The sequence below is a fragment of the Polypterus senegalus genome, chromosome 3 (assembly GCF_016835505.1).
Source record: "Polypterus senegalus isolate Bchr_013 chromosome 3, ASM1683550v1, whole genome shotgun sequence".
Lineage (NCBI taxonomy): Eukaryota > Metazoa > Chordata > Cladistia > Polypteriformes > Polypteridae > Polypterus > Polypterus senegalus.
The window spans coordinates 233,839,192-233,852,020 of NC_053156.1; the positions used below are offsets into that span (position 1 = coordinate 233,839,192).

Consider the following 12,829-nt stretch of genomic DNA (forward strand, 5'->3'; position numbering starts at 1 on the left):
TAATATTCTAAAAGGTTCAAAATGTTTTCTCAACAATGTATTCGGTGGAGGAAGCCCCCAAAAGAGCCCAAGACAGAGGCCAGAAGTAAAATCAAAGAGTGGTCGATAACATTTTTACCTGAATCCCTGGCAGGCACAGAGATACTGCAGAAATCAAATTTCAGCAGACTTCTATCTTCTTATCTTCCCTGATACTTGTCAGGATATTACAAGCGCACACACCATCAAAGTTGGTCTAATTTTGTTTTCTTCTTTACCCATAGAGGGCAGACATGGAGAAAAAGTTCAAATTCCCCCTCAAAGTGAGCGAGCCGGCATTGAAACTCAGACCCCGGAGCAGTGAGGCAGTAACATTTCATCAAAATGCTTAAAATACAAAGCAAGTTTAGAGCAGCAAATTTAACTTAGACAAATGCAGAGGACTCCAGTAGTTTCCAAAATGTTCATGGCTCGTTCATCCAAAGCATGAATCTTTCTAACCATGGAAGTCAGAATGTCTGGCAGTCAATGGTTTCCCCTGCAACTTTGATGTTGACAGCTAACTGACTGTCTCAGTTTCCAATGGAAAAAGACTAAGTATGTCTGCAAGTGCTTTTGAGGGAATGTTTAAAGTTAAAGATGAGTATTAACAGAATAACAGTGCTATCAGTTAGAAATATTAGTTGCGTTTAAATATATTCATTGCTAAATAAATAACTGTTAAAGAGAGTTTTTATGAAATAAAAGTCTTCTAATCCTATGAGCAAAGACACAAAGAAGAAGTAGAATGTTATAAATGAAAGGCATAACATGAATGAATTAAAATTATCAGTTTAATAACATAGAAAATTAGATCAAGTCACATATTGAAAGACAAAGAACAACAAATAGATAAATAGACTTTGCACACTGATGCAAAAAACAAAACAAAACAAAAAATAAAATATCAGAACATCATGAGCTTATTGAACAAAATAAACACAAAAGGTATTGAAACAAAATCTTACACAGTGCCTTCGGAGACCTAAAGGAACACTATCAGACACAGAAGATGTGCTGCTCGCTCATTAGGAAATGCCAAGGGCTTCGGCTCAGAAAGAATTGTCTGTGCCAACACAAATCCTTGTGTGTCTACAAGATCAGAATCACCGACTAAAACTGTAGCCAGGACAAACACTTGAGGAATTGGCAGAAACAGTACGGTGTATCTGTCCATTAATGTATATTGACCTGCTTGTCCTGGTCAGCATTGCTGGAGCAAATGATGTCAATGATTCAGACAGGAAAGAGAGAGAAAAAGCCTAGAAACTACACTGTGCACCACATGTTCATTAAAATGTATGCACCATTTTCTTAAGTATATTTCATAAAAATTAATATGAATACAAACAGTATATTTAAAATGTTGCTAAAATAAAACAAAATTAAATTAAAAAGCTAAAACCTTAGCACCTTAATAAATTATTTGGACTCAGATGATGCCAGCAGTGCTAAGCATGTTCTAGGGGCTGTGTGGCTAACGTAAGCTGCTGCAAAGTCCACTTCAACTTCCTTCACTTTTTACTGAATTAAACTAAGCTGATTAACCCTTTTTACATGTCTATACTTTCACAAACGCTAACAGGTCACAAGAACTTGTGCCAGACTAGGAAAAACAAAACAACCAAGTAGTTTTGCTTCTGCATAAGAGCTTTACTATACTTTTGTCAGTTGATAGCACAACAATGTTTATCCTGTACAAAAAGGTAACGACTTTCACTACACCCAGTCATGAGGTAACTGATGCAAAGGCAAGGGGGAAGAATAAAAGGAGAAACGGCGAAATATGTGGCTCAGCATGCACAATTTACTTCCATTGTATACACTGCAGATTTCCATTTAAATAAATAAATAAATAAAAATAAGGAGTGGAGCAAAGTTCATGCAGCCCTCCATTTTATGCACTTAACGTTTATTGCATGTAACCTTGCACCCTAATGGATCTCTTAAGTTATGTCTCATCCATGTCAATAATATTTGGAGTTGTATTACATTTCGACTAAGAATAAAAAGTGAAAATTCATATTACTTGCTAAGCATAACAATACTTCTTTGACAGGTCAGAACAAATAAAATTATCTAATGCTGAGCTTCATTCTGAAATTGTTATTGCACACTATGTCGCGTTTTACGTACAGTACATGCAAAAGACAGAAACTTTAAAACAAAAATCTCTGGTGAAGGGACATGAAGGGAGGTTAATGTGGGGACAACTGCACGAGCTCAGACGGCTCATCATGAAATATACATTCCCTGATTTAATAACGTTTGACATTATAATTTTATGTTCTTGATTCCTATCATGATGTCGTTTGTTTTGCTAGAACAAGGTTCTGCTCCAGAGCTGAGCTATAAAACGCCAGCTTCTACATTAGACTCTACAATCCTTAATTAGCCAATTTAAAGTTAAAATAACATTTTTTATTGCAGATAATTTTTTTATTGCAGTGTTAGGGTAGGAAATGTTTTCTACTTGTTCTATTACTTTGTGCCTTATTTGTTTTTGAACAATGAAATAATTAAAAAGATTCTTACTTGGTAGATGGTTCAGAATATAAAAAGCTATTACTAGTACTGGGAAACAGGATAGCACATACAGAATAGATCTACAACAATTCAGTGTAGTAAATGAGTACTTTTTAATATCAAGTGCATTTTAAAGAGTATAATTATGCATGTAAATGTATGTCATAATAACGAAAACCACAACGCAGGTCTTTCAAAGTTCCAGTAGCAAGTATGTTTCTTTAGGTTTGATTTTAAAGGAAAATGTTTTTTACCTGTGGAGTGTTCCAAGACCGGTCTTTGTAAATTGAGAGCTGCAGTTAGCTTTTGTCATTTCTTATTGCTTTAAACGGCATGCCAGGCTGCCATGCTCTCAATGGAGGATCCTTGCGCACACACACACGAACACGAACACACACACAAGCGATATCAAAATCAGCATAGCCAGCTGTCTACAGGAATAAAGCTGAGCACCGTAAGTGGACATGGTCAGAATTGGTAATAATCAATCTCGATTAATTTCATTATTGTTTGAACTCTCTAGAAATAAAGTTTAGTATACAAAAACATAAAAATGCATGAAGAACTTGTGATAAATTATATTGTATCAACAGTTTTTCATCTTAAAAACAGTTCCTAACATGGGAGTTTTCCAGCTTGGTCTAAAACTACACCTTACATCTATGATGCCAGTCATTGCCAGCTTCTGCCTTTAAGTAATGTCTGCTAGTTTCGTTTTGTATTGTTTTTGGCCTATAATCAGAAACACCGTTTTTTTCTTTAACTAAATGAAAATACAAGAAATGTGAGCCCTGTATAAAAGACAAGTGTACACCTCTCTTTAAGATTTCTGTCCATTCACAGGGACCCAAAGCTTATCTTCATGTCACCAGGCTAAAGTCAGGGGCCAAGTCTGGGTGGGTTGCCAGCCCATCTCAGAAACACTCAATCACAATGTGACCAGTCCAGTTTAGAGTCATCAGTTAGCTTAACCTGCATGTCTCTGCATTGTGGGTGGAAACCCACTGGGAGATCATGAGAACTCCACAAACAGCCATGATGCATTGCCACACTGAACCAGCCTGTGGCCACACCTTAACGTTTTGAGGGCTTTCTTTTACAGGTAATCTTTTGATGATGAATGCACACAGGGGACACCTCTGGAGAATGCAAAGCTATTTACATTGGCATTTGGTCATTCTTCATTAGGAGCAAAACTTAAACATTCATCCGTTTGCTTAATTTAGTTTTTCGAGTACTGTACTACATGAAGCCAGAGCCTACCCCTGCAGCGAATAGAGCAAGGACGGGATGTTAGTCCACAGGATACCCTCATACATGATCCCACCCTCACTCATTAGGCCAGTCTGGGGGCAAACTTAACATACATGTCTATGGGAGGACAAACATTCACATAAATAACGTCAAAGCAGAAGATGAAAGATGAAAATGGATCCATTTCTTTTGATTAGTGGATTTTATGTATGTCTTTTAAATTTGTAACAGAAGTAAACAATAAGCTCATTAGATGCCTGACTTCAAAGACTGACAGTAAAACAAAGTCACCTAAACAAATCAAGACAAACTGTTAATGGTGTTTTGCTAACAAAATCATGAACCTCAAATGTATTTAAGGACCATGGCTGAATCCTGCTTTTGTCAGTGAATCCATCTTGCAGGTAACACCTGTAACCACTTGGTAATTCCGTGTTCGGATCTGCTCAGCTTAGAAGTGGTGGCAGCTGCAATGTCTGTGATTTGTTTGTAATTAGTCACTATTCTTAGTCTTTTTTCCTGTTTCTGCAAGCAATCTGTGAATTTAAAATTCAATAAAGGTATTAAATTGATCAAAGGTCTTTATTATGAGTTTTCTCCGAAGGGGTGCTTTTAGTCACATCTATTTAATAAGAATATTCATTATTCTCAGTCTGAATGCAGAAACTAGGAGACAAGCTGCCTAGCTGACAGAACAACAAGCTACAGTGAAAGCTGCAGTCATTGCTGCTCTCCATTGACTGAGCTGATCCTTTCTCAGTTGTGGCTAGAAATGTGTATAAATAAGAACTGCTTTTCATTAGATGGTGAGTGGAATGCATTTTTCATTCTTAATTATTTGTGCAAATCATTCTAATGATAAGATGAATGAAATTTCTCTACTTGATTTACTTACATGTATTATTGTTGATATATAGGTGGACTAGTTTAGGTTTTATATTAGTCTTGTCACATCCCTCTAATGTATGATCCACTTACAGTACTTACCACACTGAAGTTACTGTTAAAGCTTCTTCAGTAGTCATTTTAAAAAAAATCATCTAAATACTATAAAAAAACAAATATGGAATTTGAAAAATCAAGTCTTTTCTATACAACACATTTAATGTAATGTCACTGTAACTTTAAAACTTACAAAGATTCTGCATTTATCATTCTGTCCTTATAAAAAGCTGCTGAACTGGAGATTCTTGAAAACATGGCTAATGGATGTTGAACATCTGTTTATTACAATTTCTGGTAACTTCAGTCATCTGTATGCTTTCCAAGTATGTATGCTCTGTTCTCACACAGTAGTGTGCCACAGCAGTCTCCAAAATGTATGGTTAGTTACGGTATGTTTTACATTAATGCCACTAGAATCATTCCTGGCGGAGCCACTGAGGATACAGGTCTTCACTGTGCCAAGTCTCTCAACCTGAGGTTCACTTCTGGCTGTAATATAACCCCAGCTTTGTCTTGTGAATACTAAAAATGAACCTGTGTTGTGAAGCTAAGCATTAATGTGATGGTCCTCAAAAGAGAATTTCTTATTTCGCTAGCACACTGCAGTTCTCCTGTTAACTAGTTTTGGACAGAGTAGCTGTTTAATAGCATGACCACTATTCATGACGTCTTATTTGAAAATTCATTCTCCTACTTAGCCCTCAACAGGTGTGTCAGAATGACAGAAGACATTGACATTCTTGAAGGAACGCTGGGTTCACTAAATATCTTAGAAAAACAACTGTGGAAGATTAAGACCATTGAAAAGCCCCCGTCTGAGCTCTGCAAATGTGACAGAAGGAGTCAAAGTGGACTGGTTACAATAAAGAACTTGGGCCTATGTGGCTCACCATGTACTAGGTAACAAAATATCTTAAAAAATAAACAACGAGGAGTCACTATGCTAGAGCCAGCAGGCCTCACATACTATATGTAAAAGAATAATTGTTATGTTGATTTAACAGCACTTACTTTGTGAAATGCATGCTTATCATATTTAGCAAAAGGGGCTTGGAGAGGATCTGTACTGCTTCATACCACAATTCAGTTTACAACTTTGGAATTCTGAATTGAACCAAACAAATGTGACAAGTTAAAGATGACAGAAGCTTGTTTTTTTTTTTGTTTTTTTTTTTGCACAAAAACAATACATTTATTCAAGTGTTTTCCAGCACAAGTACATAAGAAAGGAGCTTTTTCTTCTTTCTGGGCACTGAAAAAAAATGGGATGAAGGTGGACTGAGTCTGACTGACTGCTACATTGGCTGAACGCACTTGACCTTCAGAACAGTATAATCCATACACAGCTATGTCACGATCAATAGTCACACAGAAGTACAACAGTTTCACCAAGAGAAGAAATAGAGAAATTTACCTGCAGAGTCTTAGAACTGTGAAATGTACATTATTGTTGTCAATAAATATTGAAGCGACGTTTCAAAATGACAATCAAATGAAAATTAATCTAAAACAAACAAAAAAGAATCACTGTGTTTCTCTGTTGCATGGAATGTGGGTAAATAGACACTGCTGCCAGGGATCAAGCAAGTACATATGTAACAGTAAAAGTTATTACCAAATGGTTTCTAATTTCCTTTAAATCTTCAATATGAATACATGATTTTCCCACAGATAAGCACCAACTACAGCAATGCCTAGGCTAAAACACATGAATCTGTCATAGTTTAATTTTTTTCAAGTAAAAAGTTAAAATGCTTTGTTAATATATTCATATAAGAGTAAAATAATAGTGCTTCTTTTTCCTTACTACGAACTTAAAAACAGTCATTGTCAAGACAAAATGATTTTCTCCTAACAATATATTTTCTTTTTTTTTTTTGATAAAATGTTTAGCACCTTATTGAAACACCTACTGCCCCTCTTAAAAAAAAAAAAAATTAAAAAAAAAAACACAAATTACCGCATCTAGGGCTGTGTGATAAAGGTCACCTTCTCCATCTTAAAGCTGTCAACAAGTTATTGTTAAGATCACTTGACAATTCAATACAAGCCACTCTTAAAATCAAACATAAAACAAATTTATAAATATAAAAAGGCAGGCTAGGAAATGTTCCACAGCTGCCCTATCCCACTGCTTCATAGCTTATTTCAATACAAATTCATCTGTTTTTTTATCTAAGGTTTACTAGTTTTGTGATATATATTAGTAAAGAATCATATTTGTACATCTCAGAACTAATTTAAAAAGACATAAACAAACAACAACAGGCAAACCTTTCTATGTACAAAATTCTGGACTTCTAAGTTGGGGACAGAGAGCAGCGAGAAAGGAGCTGACGCAGCAAATATCACATAAACCCACAGAATATGGTGGGCCTTAGACGGTGGTGCACTCTTGTCAGTTAGATTCTCTTCTTGTAACATTGGACAACAAGACTGAAAACTTTACAGATTATACTGTCCCATTGGGGATAAAAAGGAAAAAGTTAAATAACATAGCGTTACTTTCCCCGGCCCCGTCAATTCATTCAGGGACATGGGGTGACACGTAATATTTCCTTGCTTTCCTTTAAACTGCAGTGTTAATTTGATTCTCAATAAAGAAACACAATCTTGAGAAATTCTGAAAGCTGCAACAGTGTCTGGCCCCCCAAACCAATGTGAACTCGCCAGCTTGTTTTGAAAGCTCCTTTCTCATAGCTTCTGAACCACATGCTGCACTTTTAATTTGGTCTTAAAAAGACATATCTTAATAGTAGACGTTTTCCAAAAAATATACTGTAATATAACAAGGCATGAGGAATAGGGGATTCTGTGTTATCAGTTTTATTGTTTTCTTTTTTTGCAGCATGAATTCTTGGATTTGCTGTTAAACAACGCACCATAGATGACCCCTACTCCTCAAACCACAAACCAAACAGTAAAAAGTAAAATCAGTCATTTTCTTTCCTGATTACAAAAATATTTAGTAATTCCCCCGTTCACATCATTTGAGTACAAGCCTACTGTAGGTGTACCCCTAAGAAGTGGGGGAGGAAAGGGATCACAAAGTTCACATCATAAATGCTGAACAGAATATACTAAAAAGAGGACAAAAGGAAAAAAATAACACAAAATGATATATATCGACGAGCTAAAGAGGAAAAAAAAAAAACCAACAATCCAAAAGCATATACTCTTAGAAAAGGCAGAACTGCAATGTGAAGCTGCACCATGTTGAAATCTGCACCTGATTGAATAAAAAATGAGGGAAAGGAGGGGGGCACTGAACTGAGGTTAGAATGCCCTCCCCTCCGCTCCCTCCAAGAGATGTACAGTAAAATGACATGTCTCAGTAAATCAAAATTGAAGTTTACTGCAGCCTTAGATCAAAAACATCGCCTCACAAATAGCTGGCTTTCACTTGGTTTGACTTTTTTTTCTGTGCTGCCACAGGTGTTGGGCCTGAGTTCACAAGGCCAGAGTAGTTTGAAAAGCACCAGTATGTTGTGTATAAAAGTTGTGATAGACAAAGAAAAAAAAAATCCACAGCTATGGCAGACCATTATATGCACCTTGATTCTGATTTTACTTTTTGTAACTAATTGCAAATTATTGCATTCTTTCATTGTCTTTTTTTAACTTTATAAAGTTTTTCTAGCATGATGTCCATTATCATAACCCTGCCTGTTGAGGTTTTTAAGGCCATGTGGAAGCTGATGTTTTCAATCATTTTTTTCATTTAAAAGCACCAATAGTTAATGTACAGTAGTACCTTTATGTTTTGTATATTAACTGTAAACAAGAGGTATAGTTGGCTTGTTGACTGTGTTTCTTTCAAGGTTTTCTTTAAAATTAAACCATGAAAATACTGTAACGAGTGTACACTTGAGATTTGTTACCAGTAATGGTGCTGGTAAAGTAAGGCTCAGCAACTGGAATTGTATAGCAGGTTTGGGCATATTGTTTGTGGCCCCCTGGCTTGTGCTCCTGTCAATCAAAACCAGGTTAAAATGTTTTAAAAATTAGCACACACACACACACAAGCACACAATCTCCCACATACATACACATACACACACATATACTGTAGCTATATATATATATATAAATATGTATATATATATATATACATCAATATACATATATGTATATATGCATGATAAATCATTCACGTTGTTTTCTAATTCTCAATCCTTATCTTCAAACAAATTGTCTCTCAGTGCTGTAAAAGAACAGAGAAAGCCTTGTCTCAAGTACAGCTTGCACACATAAAATCAATATAAAATAAAAAAAAAAAACACTGGATAATATAGCTACAAATTGAAATGACATATTTAAAAAATTAAATAGGATAAAAGAATGACATTTAAAATACAAGAAGTTATGTAAAACATCTACTTTAAATGTTTTTTTTTCTTGTTGTAAATCAGAGTAAAATTTTTTATATTTTTTTCCTTGTTAAATATCAGTTCTTGTGTATTTTCAATTATCCTTTTTTTCTTTTCCACGCGTGGATCAGGCTCTAGACACAGGCAAAGTACTCTTTCAGTGGTGCAAATAGGTGGCGGATCACTGGGACGCTCCAGGATCTTCCCAGAAGTCTCTGCCTGGCCAGGCGACTCATATTGGAAACATCTGTGTAATGGACTGGGAAACCAAACACCCTAGAAAAGTAAGATAGAGGCACACAAGGAAAGAAGGGGCATGGGGTGTTGGTAGAGAAAAGGAATTAAAATATTATTAGCAATAGCATAGCAGGGACAATAGATGTGTCCTCTAAATTGCCATTTCAGCCAATAAAGTTGACTTGAAGTCAGATGGAAAAAAAAACAGAGGCTTAAGTCTAAAAAAGATTTAGCATCTAAAGTTAAACCTGCCTATATTCTTGATGAAACCTTCTAAAAAGATGTGTTTGAATGAAAATCAATTTTCTTTTTGGAAGCCATTAAGTCCAAAACTACAAGACGTTATGAAAAAGCACCTTCATTTTTAAACTGGTTCTAATCAATACATAATCATCATAATTCATTAATTATTGATTGTAGGCAAGAAATAATGGAGACTGTAAGTATTTATTTTCCTTTCTATGAAACACTTAAAAAGGCTAAGGTGCAACCAGTTGTCTTTAGAAGCTTCACATATCCAGCAATAGAATACAGACAGGAAACTTTAACCACAGCCAGTTTAAATGGATATTAAACTTTTGGCACAAGGCCCCTGTTAATTAATTATCCATATGTGAGCACCCATGACATCGCATTGCCAAATACCTTAACTTTGCACCTCATGAAAAGGTGGAGTTCCTGCAGGAGACCAAGTAGACTCATGAAAATTAAGTAAACGTAGCACAAGTAGCATTACAGCCAGTTGGGATTCAGACTAGGGTCCACGCAATACATATCTTGATAAATTGGACATTATTACACTGGCAACTCCTTCCCATGCTGATGAAAAGATTTGTGAGGTCATTCTGTATTTGCTTAGCAATATATTTAATATTTATGCTTGTTAATTTATGATATGAGAATACCTTAAATAGCCAGTATTAATCACGAAGTAGAACTAAAAGATGTATGCAACAATTATTCTGAACAACCAAGGTGAAAAGTGTGTTGATGTATTTGAGAATCTAGCACTTCAATTTACCTGTCAGCTTCAGCTTCCAACATTTTAAAAGAATTACTCAATTATAAGAAAATCTGCTGCAATGAGAGCAACATGAAAGTTTTAAAAAGGTTTTAAGTAAAAATGGTTTATCATTTTTTACTGACGGTGACACAATGGAGCAATGGTTAACACTGCTGCCCCAGTACTGAACATCTTGAGCTCGGTGGCTGTATATGTGGAGTCCCCACATTTTCCCTTCCATTTTCTGAAGATGTTTAAGTTAAAGTCAATTAACAATTCCAAACTGTGAGTGTGTCCATGACAGGGGTATGTGATTGACTGGTGTTCTGCTACGGCTAGTTCCTACTTTGCACCCAGTGCTGCTAGGATATACAGTATTAAATCCCTACCATGACCCTTAACTGTAGTGAGCAGGGTTAAGAATTATATAGGTATGTTGTTTAATATAAAAATGGAAATTTACAAAAGATGCTAAAAAATAATTAAAAAGGCAACAAACACTGCATATCCTTGTGTTGATATTAAAATGAATTGCAAGATAGATGGAGGCTTACTTTGCCTTGTGAAAACTTAATATTTTGTAGAAAACATAGCCTTTGACAAATTAGCTGGCTATTTCTGTGTAACAAAGATATGCAAAAAAAGGCATAAAAACAAATGAAATATTAATGATAAACCCACTGTGAATGGGAAGGTACTCAAGGAAGCCTAAGAAATATTCAAAGATAAATGGGTACATTTGGTGATATGGGAGGAAAACCAGAATACCAAAGAAAACGCATGCTCATACATGGACAACATGCACACTCCACACAGAAAACAAAAAGGTATCGAACTAAGACCTCGATATACACACTAGCCATATTCAAATTTTGTTTTGTAGAAATCATACTATACATATCATTTATCAAAGTGAAGCATCGTGTTGAACATTTTAAAACAACACTACTAATACAGGAAGTGCTTCTGAAGACATCCAGCACAGCCAGGAAAGCACCAGCAAATTAAACAGAGTTATTTTGTTTTAAAATAATATTCATAAATCCTCTTTTAAAAATGCTTTTTTCTAGGAAACTTTTTGCATTCCACATATTTCCTATAGGATATCGAGAATACAAGACTGCTGATGAAGGTACCCCTTCTGACTCACTGAATGTTTAACATGCCTGCATTCCATGGATAAAGACGAAAGTCACCAACATAATGCTGCATCTCTGTTTTTGGAAAAAGTCTTTGCAATACACAATACAAAGGATGCAGTGTCGGTATATGAACTTTGTTTTTAGGTAAAATGGTAAGAAATACAAAGTTCTGCATTATTAAAATAAATAAAGCAATGTATGAACAACTGTATAATAATTTTGTTTATGACAGCAGTTTTTAAAATATTATAAAAATATTCAGAACATTCATTATCAGGATACCTGACGATAATGGTTGAAGATCTGGTGTTCAAAGTTTAAGGGAAACATACTTTCTGATTTAATTTTGTGAACTGGCTTTCATTAGATTATTAAGCTTTCTGTTTTTGCCATTTCAGTTTATCATTACTTAATCTCTGAAATGTAATATTTTCCACGTGTTGATCAAAACATATACTGTATATATATATATATATATATATATATATATATATATATATATATATATATATATATATATAAACAAGTTAATGTCATGATCATTGTTGCATAGCAAGATTGAAATACTAAAAGTAAACATGAAGAAAATGTACAGTACAAATATGCCATAAACATTTTGTTTACGGAGCTTTTATTTAATAATCTGCAGTCTGAATTTTTCTGGGTCCAATCGAAGTACTTTTTCAGTTTACAAAAACAGCTTTTTACCTTTCCATTTCAGTGCACCACAGAATATCCTCCTTCTCATTCATGTAGACGGGGAAGTGCTGGTCCTTGCCCTGCTTGATAGAATTAGATCTAGTGGTGATGGTTCTCACTTTGCTGAACTGAAAGAAAAAACAGTTCTTTTATAGTAGGCAAATTTCTTCTACAGTGATTCAGGACCATGTCCCACTTTCAGAAACCAACTTTGTGTTTAGATCGAGTACTGTTTCATATTGTGTGTGTGTATATATAAATATATACAGTATACATGTATATAAAATGATAAACCTGTAGTGTCTGAGTTGACTAAAATATCAGTAAAATACCAATTTACACATCCACTGAAAGGAAACACTGAGATGAAGAAAATTCATGCTACTAGTTACCCAAGAACAAAATAATATACCCTGTTTTTCGACCTGAGAATGTACAGCTCTGTAAAATGCACACTTTCACTGAGTTGAGCTTTTCTGATCAGCATTTTCTGTTTATCAGTCAATGACAAAAACATATCTTTTCATGAACAGCTACCATACAAAGCCTTCTCCTAAAATTAAAAAAAAGTTACTGTAGACGTTTTTTGAAACTGAAGACTTTTTTTGGGTTATACTACTGAACGGCAAAAACAA

At 34.9% G+C, this 12,829-nt stretch overlaps 1 protein-coding gene across 8 annotated transcripts in view; it reads right to left on the reverse strand.

The window, feature by feature from the left end:
* Nucleotides 1-802: 802 nt before the first annotated feature.
* Nucleotides 803-12,829, reverse strand: part of dnmt3ab (DNA (cytosine-5-)-methyltransferase 3 alpha b) — a 592,789-nt gene continuing 580,762 nt past the window's right edge. For all 8 annotated transcript variants that reach the window (XM_039748778.1, XM_039748775.1, XM_039748773.1 and 5 more), the window contains 2 exons: nt 12,204-12,322; nt 803-9,389 (listed from right to left, as the gene is read on the reverse strand). In XM_039748778.1, the coding sequence (XP_039604712.1) occupies nt 9,248-9,389; nt 12,204-12,322 (261 nt within the window). In that variant the 3' untranslated portion in view covers nt 803-9,247. The remainder of the gene's footprint in view (nt 9,390-12,203; nt 12,323-12,829) is intronic.